The sequence below is a fragment of the Cydia amplana genome, chromosome 27 (genome assembly GCF_948474715.1).
Source record: "Cydia amplana chromosome 27, ilCydAmpl1.1, whole genome shotgun sequence".
NCBI classification, from domain to species: Eukaryota; Metazoa; Arthropoda; class Insecta; order Lepidoptera; family Tortricidae; genus Cydia; species Cydia amplana.
The window spans coordinates 1,397,516-1,411,381 of NC_086095.1; the positions used below are offsets into that span (position 1 = coordinate 1,397,516).

General features: G+C 40.6%; 1 protein-coding gene across 1 annotated transcript in view; it reads right to left on the reverse strand.

Moving 5' to 3' along the window:
* Positions 1 to 13,866, reverse strand: part of LOC134660396 (RNA-binding protein 26) — a 46,752-nt gene that overhangs the window by 3,462 nt on the left and 29,424 nt on the right. Inside the window, exons 17-22 of the mRNA XM_063516131.1 lie at positions 13,591 to 13,753; positions 10,067 to 10,185; positions 9,146 to 9,190; positions 5,457 to 5,540; positions 3,732 to 3,835; positions 1,858 to 2,005 (exon numbers count right to left, since the gene is read on the reverse strand). Of these exons, the coding sequence (XP_063372201.1) occupies positions 1,858 to 2,005; positions 3,732 to 3,835; positions 5,457 to 5,540; positions 9,146 to 9,190; positions 10,067 to 10,185; positions 13,591 to 13,753 (663 nt within the window). The remainder of the gene's footprint in view (positions 1 to 1,857; positions 2,006 to 3,731; positions 3,836 to 5,456; positions 5,541 to 9,145; positions 9,191 to 10,066; positions 10,186 to 13,590; positions 13,754 to 13,866) is intronic.

A 13,866-nucleotide genomic window follows, 5' to 3' on the forward strand; every position in this document is an offset into this window, starting at 1 on the left:
GAGTCAGAGCCTCAGAGTCTTCACTCTCGAAGCCGCTGATCAGGAGCGCCCTCGGGCCGGTGGTCGACGGACTGGTTATGGCGGTGAAGCGAGATGCGCTGTTGACGAAGGCGGGGAAGCCAGATGCCCCGTTCAACGACAACGGCCTCAGGTAACTATCAAGTAGTCTCACCGCAAAATGATGAGTCAGAGCCTCAGAGTCATCACTCTCGAATCCGCTGATGAGGAGCGCTCTGGGCCGGTGGTCGACGGACTGGTTGTGGCGGTGAAGCGAGATGTGACGAAAGCGGTGAAGCCGGGTGCACTATTGAAACGGTCTCTGCCGTCTCAGGTAACTATCAAGTAGTCACACCGCAAAGTACTGAGTCAGAGCCTCAGAGTCATCACTCTCGAAGCCGCTGATGAGCAGGGCTCTGGGCCGGTGGTCGACGGACTGGTTGCGGCGGTGAAGCGAGATGTGACGAATGCGGTGAAGCCGGGTGCACTATTGAAACGGTCTCAGCCGTCTCAGGTAACTATCAAGTAGTCACACCGCAAAGTACTGAGTCAGAGCCTCAGAGTCATCGCTCTCGAAGCCGCTGATGAGCAGGGCTCTAGGCCGGTGGTCGACGGACTGGTTGTGGCGGTGAAGCGAGATGTGACGAAAGCGGTGAAGCCTGATGCACTGTTGAAACGGTCTCAGGTAACAACTTACCGCAAAATGCTGAGTCAGAGCCTTAGAGTCATCACTCTCGAATCCGCTGATGAGGAGCGCTCTGGGCCGGTGGTCGACGGACTGGTTGCGGCGGTGAAGCGAGATGTGACGAATGCGGTGAAGCCTGATGCACTGTTGAAACGGTCTCAGGTAACAACTTACCGCAAAATGCTGAGTCAGGGCCTCAGAGTCATCACTCTCGAATCCGCTGATGAGGAGCGCTCTAGGCCGGTGGTCGACGGACTGGTTGTGGATGACCTAGGCGGGCGGGCGGTGAAGCGAGATGTGCTATTGAACCGAGCGGGTGAAGCGAGATGCGCTATTGAACCGAGCGGGTGAAGCGAGGTGCGCTGTTAACGAAGGCGGTGAAGCCGGATGCCCCGTTGAACGACAACGGCCTCAGGTAACTACAAGTAGTCTCACCGCAAAATGCTGAGTCAGAGCCTCAGAATCATAACTCTCAAATCCGCTGAGCGCCGTAGGCCGGTTGTAGACGGACTGGTTGTGGCGGTGAAGCGAGATGTGACGAATGCGGTGAAGCCTGATGCACTGTTGAAACGGTCTTAGGTAACAACTTACCGCAAAATGCTGAGTCAGGGCCTCAGAGTCATCACTCTCGAATCCGCTGATGAGCAGGGCTCTGGGTCGGTGGTCGACGGACTGGTTGTGGCGGTGAAGCGAGATGTGACGAAGGCGGTGAAGCCTGATGCACTGTTGAAACGGTCTCAGGTAACAACTTACCGCAAAATGCTGAGTCAGGGCCTCAGAGTCATCACTCTCGAATCCGCTGATGAGGAGCGCTCTAGGCCGGTGGTCGACGGACTGGTTGTGGCGGTGAAGCGAGATGTGACGAAAGCGGTGAAGCCTGATGCACTGTTGAAACGGTCTCAGGTAACAACTTACCGCAAAATGCTGAGTCAGGGCCTCAGAGTCGTCGCTCTCGAATCCGCTGATGAGGAGCGCTCTGGGCCGGTGGTCGACGGACTGGTTGTGGATGACCTAGGCGGGCGGGCGGTGAAGCGAGATTGCTATTGAACCGAGCGGGTGAAGCGAGATGCGCTATTGAACCGAGCGGGTGAAGCGAGATGCCCTGTTGACAAAGGCGGTGAAGCCGGATGCCCCGTTGAACGACAACGGCTTCAGATAAATACGAGGAGTCTCACCGCAAAATGCTGAGTCAGAGCCTCAGAGTCATCACTCTCGAATCCGCTGATGAGGAGCGCTCTGGGCCGGTGGTCGACGGACTGGTTGTGGTTGACGAAGGCGGGCGGCGCGCGGGTGAAGCGAGACGCGCTGTTGAACCGGCCGCCCCTGTTGACAATGTGTTGCTTAAATATGGTCATAGATGGCGCTGTAACGTAAACTAGCTGTTTCGTAAGGGGAACAATAGTACATTACATACCTAGGGAGGTTAATTTGTGAATGCTCCAGATCGTCTGGGGCTTTACGAATTATCGCCCGTGGTTTGTCTAAAGTTTTACGTCTTGCCTGGGCCAGGAAATGCGATTTTCTCCTCGCGTAGCGTAGCGGGGAGAAAATCCCACATACGGGCCTAGGGTGACGTAAATAAATGAACTGTAACATTTGTTTATATCAGTATATAAACCTTATATGTTCTGTTCCAACTGTGATACTTCTCTATCCAAATTCGAAACTTAACAGGACACCAGTAGACCTAGCACAGGAAAGGCGCGACAGTATCTCGCCCGCGAGATAAGACTACCCGTCCCTCTTTAATTAGTACATTATAAACCAAATATAATATCGTTTCTTTCGTTTCATTGCTTTCTCAAACAAACGAAATTGATCCCAATTGACTACACAACAAGGTTCGAATTAAAAATAGGAAAATTTTGTATACTGGGCCTTATGAGGATATAAATACTTACCTGTGCCAACTGTAAATACAATAATACTACGGTAAACCAAAATTAATAGTGATCAATTTGTATATTTTCTTAGTCTTGTTATTAACGTGTATTGGACATTTTCACATTGAAAATAGAAAAGTGACACGTATTTTATTCACAGCTATTGGATATGTGCAAAGCAGAGAAGGCCAAGTGACGACAAAGCACTGCGTGAAAAAAAGTTAACTATATTTGACTTTAGTCAACTGTCAGAAATCTAATGTGTCCCATATTCGGCAGGGCGGCGCCATACATAGCCCACAGAACGACTAGATGATGTCTGTATTTAAAATAAATAATTTCACACCATATACGAAATAAGCACCAGATAATTATTAGAAAAAGTGGCGCCATCTACTCGAGAATGGTCTAAAGGTATGGCGCCATCGCTTGAAAAGATGTGACTCCAAAATTTACTTTGACAATCCGCCTCTATACTAAATGTGACGTTATCTATGAAAAGGGACCTTATTGTCGATGGCACTTGCGCCATTATTAACGATGCTCCGATATAGATACAATGCCGCGCGATGCTGTGCGGCGTAAGCGCCATTTTCAATAAGGTCCCTTTTCATAGATAATGCCCCAAATTATCTTTGCTATTGTCGGTGTTAGTACATAGGTAGTAGTAGACACAGTGATAATAAACGTTGAGCTAGACATGTTAAACCTCACCTCAGTTTTCTCTTCACAATGCGATAGCTTGGAAAATAATAATAAATTATATTATTGTTTATGTTGTGGAAATAATTCAAATGAAAAGTAATTTATTTCAATCTTAAAACATAAAAATCAATTGGGATTTCCTAGTAAACATATAAAGTACTTAGTACTTAGTGTTGTGTAAGTATGTATGCAAAGGGTGTTGGGTCTGAATAAATAAAAATAACACTGATTTAAACTTTCACGATTTTTACACATTATTAAATTGTACAACGGGACTTAATCGCGTATGTAAGTTTTAAGATTTACCTCTGACGTTTCGAGGACGGCGTTGTCCCCGTGGTCTCGGAGAAGACTTAAAACTTAGATACGCGATTAAGTCCCGTTGTACAATTTAATAATAAATAAAAATAGTTAATATTGCACTTGCGAAGCTCTCGCTCGCACACCGGAAGTGTAGTTACCTAGAGTGCGGGCGGCGCATGGCGGGGTGTGCGGGGAACTGCAGCGCCATCTGCCGGCGCAGCTCCGCGATCTTCTTCTGTATGTCCGTCACGTCCTGCCCCTCCTGTTGACACAGACCAAAACATTAAAAAAAAATTGGATATATTCGCTGTATTCCTGACTTCGGGCAAACTCGGCTCGGCTACCGGAGTTCCAAGTCATATTAGAAATAGGGATGTTGACATGAATCGCGAATATATAACATGTTATATTTTTACCATAGCAGGGAATATTAGAACGCGGAAAATCATATTTTGCAAGTGTAAATATGCGTAATCAATTAATTAAAAATAATCAAAAGTATTTAAAATAATGCCCAGTATCACGTGACTGCAAACGCCAATCGGAGCGCGTGACGTAATCACAGTGGAATCACCAAAGACAAGTTATAAAACCTGCCTAAGTGTCTACAGATTATCGTACCGAAACGCGATCTTGGTGCGGTGCGGCGCACGAATCGATAGTGTGTAAGGGGGTGCGTTAAGGACGCAGCTATAAGTTAGAGCGAGAAAGAAGGTCGCTGTCCGACGCGGTAGTGTGTTAAGGCTTTAAAAAAATTGTCAGTTGCCATATAAAGAATTTAAAAAAATGACTGACAGCTGTTTGTTTAAAACGCCGTTACGTCATCAAGGTCACGTGACAGTTTGGAGCGTTTAGGCGCGAAATTTAAACACGAAACTTATTATACATGTTTTTTTATTCAAATTAATGAATATATTTTTTTAATATTTTTTTCTGTAATTATTACGTGTCTATCTACAAAATGAAACCAGTTCCAAAAAATTGTCAACATCCCTATTCACCAGTGACGATGTGCTACCAGGCGTGGCTCACTCCGCGATTTCGTCGCTTTGCTACAAGTAGCTAAAAGTACATCCGTTCCACACCAATTTTGGGGAAAACCATAAGCCGCGCGTGGCGCTGTCGCCACCTAGCGGCCATATTTGTGCTGATCGTAACAGACGCGTTTTGTTAGAGAGTGAGTCTTCTGTACCTAGTACTATTATTTATTGTGGTGCTACCCATACTAATTTTTATTAAAATTAGTATGGGTAACCGGTAGCCGTTTGCCCCTTGACCCATATGATGGAAAAATTTGCTGGCTATGGATGAGGTCTCGGTGGCTCAGATGGCAGAGCGCTGGAGTATCGATCCAGAGGTCGTGAGTTCAAGACTCACCCAAGACAGTAATTTTTCCACTTTTAAATTTATTCTAAGCTTAATAGCATCGTTCGCAGACGTTTCTGCTTGTTGAACATTAAAACATCTATTTTAGTTTATTATTTACTTTATTTCCTACTCTTTTAGAGAAATATATAGGTAGTATTTTATGCAACCGTTGTTTAACAGAGGTCAAAAAAGGCGAGTGGCGTGAGTAACAATTTGAGGCGAAGCCGAAAATTGTTAATAAAGACGCCACGAGTATTTTTTGACTCAGTTAAACAACGTTGCATACAATACTTTTTCTACGACCAATCACTTACTTTGGAATAAAATTGTAAATTTAACAAATATTTTGCATTCATGAAGTAGCAAAGAATGGAGGGTACGGGCGGGAAAATAATGAATGAAATAAAAAAAAACATGTCTATGGTTCTCTCATCTGTCAGAGATGACAAATAAAATTAGGTTGGCAACATTTGGTGATTACACGAAGTATCGTTTTTACAATGGCCAACGCTTACCTGCTGTTTGGTAAACATGTCCAACTCTGCGTCTAGGATCTCTTTCTGCGCCTCTTCTCTTGTCTTTGGTTTTCTAGCGTTCGCCTGGTGACAAATAAATATTATTAGCAAACAAAAACATGGGCCTGAGGCATAGAGAAATATAGTAAGACAAGAGTGCTCACTCCATACATCAGTTTTAAATAAATAAATAAATATTATAGGACTTTCTTACACAGATTGACTGAGTCCCACAGTAAGCTCAAGAAGGCTTGTGTTGTGGGTACTCAGACAACGATATATATAATATACAAATACATAGAAAACACCCAAGACTTAGGAACAAATATCTGTGTTAATCACACAAATAAATGCCCTTACCAGGATTCGAACCCAGGACCGCGGCTTAACAGGCAGGGTCACTACCCACTAGGCCGATCCAGTCGTCACTTTTGATACCAAAAAGACTATTAATTTCAGTGTCTACATCTAGCATCGAGTAGCGGCACTATCAGTACTGCTACTTGACAATAGATGTAGACACTGAAATTAATTAATAGTCTTTTTGGTATCAAAACTGATGTATGGAGTGAGCAATCTATGTATTTTTTTCTCTATGGCCTGAGGCAAATTTTCTTAGTCATGGAGTGGCAAGAAAAAAAAAATGAATATTTATCTATCATTATCATTAGAATAACGTAAAAAAATATGGATTAGACTCGAACAAGACACAAGAAATATAATGGCATTAATGTATTAATTATAATTAATATTGATAAGTTAACGAAACAAATACTTTGTAGTTATTCATGAATTAATAAACAATAAATTGGTATAATTTTTTAGTCATGTTTTATCAAAACCGGCATCTGATATTTATTGAAAAAAGCGTTAAATGACATTGAAATACTACCAAGTTTTGAGCTCATCAATTAAATACATTACTTACGTTTTATTTTTATGTATTAAATTACATATGTACAAAGCGTATTCAACTATATTAAATTAGCATAGTTTAATACGCGAATATATTAAATTAATATTATTAATTAATGCACAATATGCACAAACGTGTCTACCAACAAAAATGACCAACGACCGTACAATGAGATGCATTTGATGAACAATGAATTATGCCTGGAACCATAGAGAAATATAAGTAAAGCCAAGAGTGGTAACTCCATACATCAGTTTTCTTAACAAAACGCTAGTTATTTCGTAGTCGACATCTAACGTCAAGTAGTGGAACTATCAGTACTGCTACTTGACACCAGGCGGTCTAGCATAAGTTGCGTTCTAGCGCGCGAGTCCATACTTGAAGTCGCGCCTGATGTATCGAGTCGCGCGCGAGAACGCAACTCATGCTAGACCGCCAGATATCACAAGTGTCGCTACTGACGAAAAATGTACTACTAAAACAATTTACAATTAAATATTATAAGCGAAGGAGGAAAATGTCGCTTGCTGACGGAATCAGGGTTCGAAATCATCCATATAATTATATAGTCTTTGATAATTATCCGATAAATATCGGATAATTATCCAAGGTATGGATGGCGCTATATTTATTTTCTTTGAATTCTTTGATGGTAAATAATAATAATTGGGGCGTTTCTTTTATATTTTAGGTTATTATCAAATCGATAATTATCAGGCATACCAATCACGATAATTATCAAGATAACTATCATTGATAATTATCCTTTCGAACCCTGGACAGAATTGGAATTACACCTTTTATTACGCAAATATGGCAAAATTAGAGACCACATTTTCGTTTCATCACCACCACAACAAATTAATATTTTAAAATTTAAATGAACAGATATTTACAATAATTACAAAAATGAATGGTAATTATTTTCGATACCATGAATCTTTTGATGAAGTCTAAATATGTTTATATCTACATAAATGGGTATCATGGTGGTACCAACAGTCAAGCATATGATAACCTAAATCGAATGTGGGGTGGTACCAACGTATGATAACCTAAATGAAATGTGAATATGATGGTATTCATACTGTTTATATACAAGGGCCGTTTTAAGTACACATGCGTGGTGCAATGACTTTTGTTCACTTTGTGGCTAGTTAAAGTCTATTTTTTAATTCGGTAGACTAAAATGACATTTCATAGTATGAACATAAAATGTCACTTCATACTATGAAATGTCATTTTAGTCTACCGACTTTATGTTGTTGTATTATTTTGTAACTTTTGTAATAATACGCGGTAGGAATATTTTAGTAGATATGCCCACGTGTGTTGCTCGCATTTTTTTTGTAGATTTTTTTGATTTCATAAATGGAGTTCGTTTAACAAATATGTTTAACTAGCGACCCGCCCCGGCTTCGCACGGGTTAACAAATTACACATAAACCTTCCTCTTGGATCACTCTATCTATTAAAAAAAAACCGCATCAAAATCCGTTGCGTAGTTTTAAAGATCTAAGCATACATAGGGACAGACAGCGGGAAGCGACTTTGTTTTATACTATGTAGTGATTATATCTTGAACTGTTTTTGCTTTGTTTTAAGTATCATTTTAAGTTCGATTTAACTAATTTAATTAAAAGAAAACTATGTAGTTATTTAAAAAAAAAATTAAGCAAACAACCATGCAACAAAACACAAAACAAATGAGTATATACGAAGAGGAAGAGAAACACAAAAAAACGTATATTATTTCTATTATTTTCATGATTAATTTGTTCTGATTATATTAGTTCTACAAAAAAGGAAATCGTGTGACATTAAAAAAACATAATAAATTGCATTAAAAGCACAGCAATCTCATACAAGAACGAGGTACGTCACAAAGGACACTTTTTTTTAGGGTTTCGTAGTCACCTAGAAACCGTTATAGTTTCGCCATGTCTGTCTGTCTGTCTGTCTGTCCGAGGCTTTGCTCCGTGATCGTTAGTGCTAGAAAGCTGCAATTTGGCATGGATACATAAATCATGCATTGTGACAGAACGGTAATATAAAAACTAATAAACAAATTTTTTTTAGGTTACCTTGCATACAAAAAGATATTAATTTAATGTTTTTTTCTTTAACCCAATAGTGTGGGGTATCTTTGAATAGGTGTTTGAAAACAAATAAGGGTCTTCGAAAACCATTTTTTGATAAAGTTAATATTTTCTGTGTAATCGCTCCGAAAGAAAAATATATATGTGGTCCCCCCCCCCCTACTCTAAATTTTGAAAAAATATGAAAAAAATCGTGAAACAAAAGCATAATAAATACTTTCAATGAAAACTATAGCGAACATGATCGGAACACGGTCGGTCGTTTTTGAGTTACTGCAAAAAAATCATCTCTTAGTAAAAAGACGTACAAAGGCGCTGCAAGTGTACTCCCTTATGCTAGTAATGTACAAGATACATACTTACTAATAGCCCCCGTTTGGCCTATTTTGACAGAATGGTAACTACGAAACCCTAAACTGAGCATGGCCCGATATGCTCTTGGCCGATTTATTCTCCTATTAAGATCGAAAGTGCTCGTGATTCTGAGTAGAAATAACATAATGTCTGTATAGTATAGAAGTAGCCAATTTTTTTTTAATTTTTTTTGCTTTAATAAATTATTATAAACGTAAAGTGTCAACTCGCGGTACGGCTACTGTTGTCTGTATAGTATAGATGTAGATGAGTATGGTGGTGTACATCGCACAACTCATGCGGACATGTCCGGCCGGTACCTGAGCCAACTGCAGCCGCGAGAGGGAGCGCGCGACCGTCTCTTCCTGTCACACACCCGTACATTTCAGCTATACATGTTTATACATTCTACGATTCAGTTTCAAATAGAGCACTATCCTAATATTATGTAAGTTAGTTATTGTTGATATGTATTTTAATTTTTAAACATATAGGTAGTTAAGGGCAAAATTTAAAAGACTTAGATTTAACGATGTTTGATTTTGACATTTTTGACTAATCACATTATTTTGCTACAAAAACGTTGTTCACGACGGCCGTGTATCGCGTACTGCGGCACGCTGCGACACTGCGGCAGGCGTGTCTCACTCCGCGATTTCGTCGCTTTGCTACAGGTAGCTAAAAGTACATCCGTTCGGCCCCAATTTTGGGGAAAGCCATAAGCCGCGCGTGGCGCTGTCGCCACCTAGCGGTCATATCTGCGCTCGTAACAGACGCGTTTTGTTAGAGAGTGAGTCTTCTGTACTTAGTACTATTATTTATTCTGTGAAAGCCGGTTGGGGGAGGTCTTCCGCGGGGATACACGGCCGTCGTGAACGCTGCTCGCGTTGTTAGTGTAAGGCCTGAGTGGCCGCTCTTGTTGTGCGTGCAGCGGGGCGGGGCGTGCGGCGTGCATGTTAAACAAATGCGCACGTATAGGAGCGGCCTTAGTGCACGCTGCTCACATCACGCGTGAGCACACAGCCACGCTGCACGCCTCGCCGAGCGAGCGTCCACTCAGGCCTTACACTTAGTGCTTGAGAAAGGAGATTTAGGCTCTCCGAAACATGTCTCGCGAGTGACTAAAAACGAGTGAGTGTAAACCGTAAAATTATTCAAAACTCTGGTTTTTAATTTTTTACAGACATCCCGTATTTCTCGAGTGACTAAACGAAAATAAAGCCCACTGTAATATAACATACCTGCATCTGTCTGAGCGTCCTGTTGTACGCCACCAGCTCCTTACGTAGCTTCTCGATGCCTTCCTGAGCCGAGTTGATGGCTTCCATCAGTGCTGCCCTCTGCGGGCCGGTCACGTTACCTGGGAACAAGGAAAAACAGATTTATTCGTCCGTTCAAAATGTTACCCATTCGCGACCAGTGTGCGTCTATGGAGACAGCACACATGTGACACATGTCAGTTTGGTAAAAAAATAGCACACTTATGACTCACAAGCGTTTTTTGTGAAATTTAACCCCTAAGATGGTCAAAACTAATTAAGTTTTTCACGATTTCAACCTGGACGAAGTATAAAATAATGTTCCCCATTCCGCGACCAGTGTGTGTCTACAGAGACAGCACACATGTCATATAGCACACTTATGACTTAAAAGAGTTTTTTTGTGAAATTTAACCCCTAAAAAAATATTTCTACTTGAACGAAGAATTGTAGACAAATAAAATGTTCGAATTTAAACTGTTGTGAGACACACTAATACTGCATGTGTATACGCGTAAGTACGGCCGTCGTGAAAGCTGCTCGCACTGTTAGTGCTTGAGAAAGGAGACCTAGGCTCTCTGAAACATGTCGCGCGAGTTACTAAAAACAAGTGAGTCTAAACCGTAAAATTATTCAAATAAAATGTTCCCCATTCCGCGACCAGTGTGCGTCTATAGAGACACCACACATATTAGTCGCAGTTTGGAAGTACATACTTCTTATATAGCACACTTATGACTCAAGCGTTTTTTATGAAAATTAACCCCTAAGGAGGTCAAAATTAATTAAGTTTTTCAAGATTTCTACCCGGACGAAGTTTTGTTAAGTCCTTCTATGGAACGTGTTAACTATGTAATTTTTTTTTAACTTAGTACACAGTTTGGTCGACATTGTGACCAGCGACTTGTGATGCTTTTTAATTAACTATGTAAACAAACCGCCATATTGAAACTGTCAAAAAATATGAATTTAGTTAGCAAGTTCCATAGAATGACACTTGAGATATTGTAGACAAATAAAATGTTCCCCATTCCGCGACCAGTGTGCGTCCACAGAGACAGCACACATATCAGTCGCAGTTTGGAGGTACTCTCATATAGCACACTTATGACTCAAGCGTTTTTTGTGAAATTTAACCCCTAAGGTCAAAATTAATTAAGTTTTTCACGATTTATACTTGGACGAAGTTTTGTTTTGACAAATAAAAATAAAATGTTCCCCATTCCGCGACCAGTGTGCGTCCACAGAGACAGCACACATATTAGTCGCAGTTTGGAGGTACTCTTATATAGCACACTTATGACTCAAGCGTTTTTTGTGAAATTTAACCCCTAAGGTCAAAATTAATTAAGTTTTTCACGATTTATACTTGGACGAAGTTTTGTTTTGACAAATAAAAATAAAATGTTCCCCATTCCGCGACCAGTGTGCGTCCACAGAGACAGCACACATATTAGTCGCAGTTTGGAGGTACTCTTATATAGCACACTTATGACTCAAGCGTCGCGCATTGAAGGCGAGACGGATCTAAGGAGCGTGCGTATTTTTTTTTCGTACCAATTTTTTTTTTTTTTTGGTAGACTACTTAGTTTTTCGTTTTATTTATATTTTTTGATTATAAAATCCTATTTAGAAAATAGAAAACCATAGACAAATGCATGCATGGCGCGGGTGGGACTTGAACCCAGGTTACTAGGGTTTGACAGGTACATTAAGCATATGGTGATACCACTGCGCCATGCGGTTGCAGATGGTGAAGACGAAATTGACTAGGATATGTGAGCGCATAGTTGCAGACATACCTTGGTCTAACTATAGTAAGATCGATCTTATTAGCACAGACAATACTAATCTTCGCTCTGCAAAATATTGTAGATACCATAGAGAAATATAAGTAACGAAAGAGTGGTAACTCCATACATCAGTTTTCTTACCAAAACGCGAGTTATTTCGTAGTCGACATCTAACGTCAAGTAGTGGAACTATCAGGACCGCTACTTGACACCCCTGTCGCTATCGACGAAAAATTTACTACTAAAACATTTTACAACTAATATTATCAGCAGGAGTTGAAAATAGAGTTCCGATTAATCCGGTTATAATATTAGCTAAAGAATGTTGAGCATTTGTTTGCCGCTACATCTATTGTCAACTAGCAGAACTGATAATGTCCGCTACTTGACGTGAGATGTCGAGTTGTCGACTACGAAATAGCTCGCGTTTTGGTAAGAGAACTGATGTATGGAGTTACCACTCTTTCTTTACTTAATTTCTCTATGCTTATATACTTATGCTTGTACATATGTGGAGTTACATATGTATATCTTTGCTCGTACTATTATATTATCTGTGGTCGTACAGTCGCTACAAGTACATGCGGCCCACACCAATGTTGGTGTCTAGCCATAGTGGTTGCTGCGCACCGCTACGGAACGGACGCCTGCTCGCGCTTGCGCCACCTAGCGGTCATATCTGTCGTAATAGACGCGTTTGGTTAGAGAGTGAACTTTCTGTACCTAGTACTATTATTTATTCTGTGGTTATACTACTGGTTTGACGACTGGTCTGGCCTAGTGGGTAGTGACCCTGCCTGTTAAGCCGCGGTTCTGGGTTCGAATCCTTGTAAGGGCATTTATTTATGTGATTAACATAGATATTTGTTCCTGAGTCTTGGGTGTTTTCTATGTATTTGTATACTAGTGGCTCTGTGAGCTGTAGACCTCGCGAGCAGAGCTTAAAACTGAATAAATGTATGGCAAAAATATTAATTAAAATATAGGTATAGTACATTAAAAACTAAAAACTACACAAAGCTACAAACAAAAATTAAACGAATACGCTTAACCCGCGCTTGATAAATAAAAAATACGAAATTTTTAATTTTTTCAAAATAAAATAAAAAACAACTATACGAAATTTAAGTATAAAAAAAATACAAAAAGTTATGTAGCAGTATACAATTACTGGGGATGGAACCAGGGACCTGCCGATGCAAACAAAAAAAGCGAACGTTTGCAAAATACGCCATTATAGTTCTTACTAAAGCTGACGAAATTTAGCTACTCATTCTCAAGTAAAAACTAAATATCTAAATACCGCCAAAACCAGCGATACAAATTTTCTGAATTTTTGGCCATTTAATCTATAAACATATCTCAAAAAGAAAAAACTCTTATGATACCGATACGACTATTTGTTTAGGCGGGAGCTATCACGACTCCGCCATTTTGAAAAATTTCCAAAAACCGGATCGACAAATTTTTTTTATTTAGTCATAGAATTCGGTCACAAAATTTCACGAAAATCGGTTAAGAATTGCGACCTGTAGAGGAGAACATCCGGACATACAAAAGCAAAATGCCCGAGTCAAAACGTAGACCTTCGCTACGCTTCGGTCAATTATATATATCGTGGTCTGAGTACCCACAACACAAGCCTTCTTGAGCTTACTGTGGGACTTATCAATCTATGTAAGAATGTCCTATAATATATTTTTTTATACTAACCTCCCTCTAACCGTTGTATCAGCAACACTTGTTGTTGCAGCTGCGTTTCCAACAGCGCCTGCGCACGTTTGTGCATCTCCATCACCTGTTTACTCTTCTCTATCGGTTTGGGCGCCTCCTTCTTTTTCTCGGCTCCGTTGGCTAAGGCGACTGCTTCCTTCGCCTGTGGACAAGGTCATTATTAAACTTGAGTTGGTAAGTGATTGTTTGAATAGGGAGTATTACTGCAATGTTTTGCCGCCAGTGTGCACTAGCGCCTTTAGTAAACCATAGAGT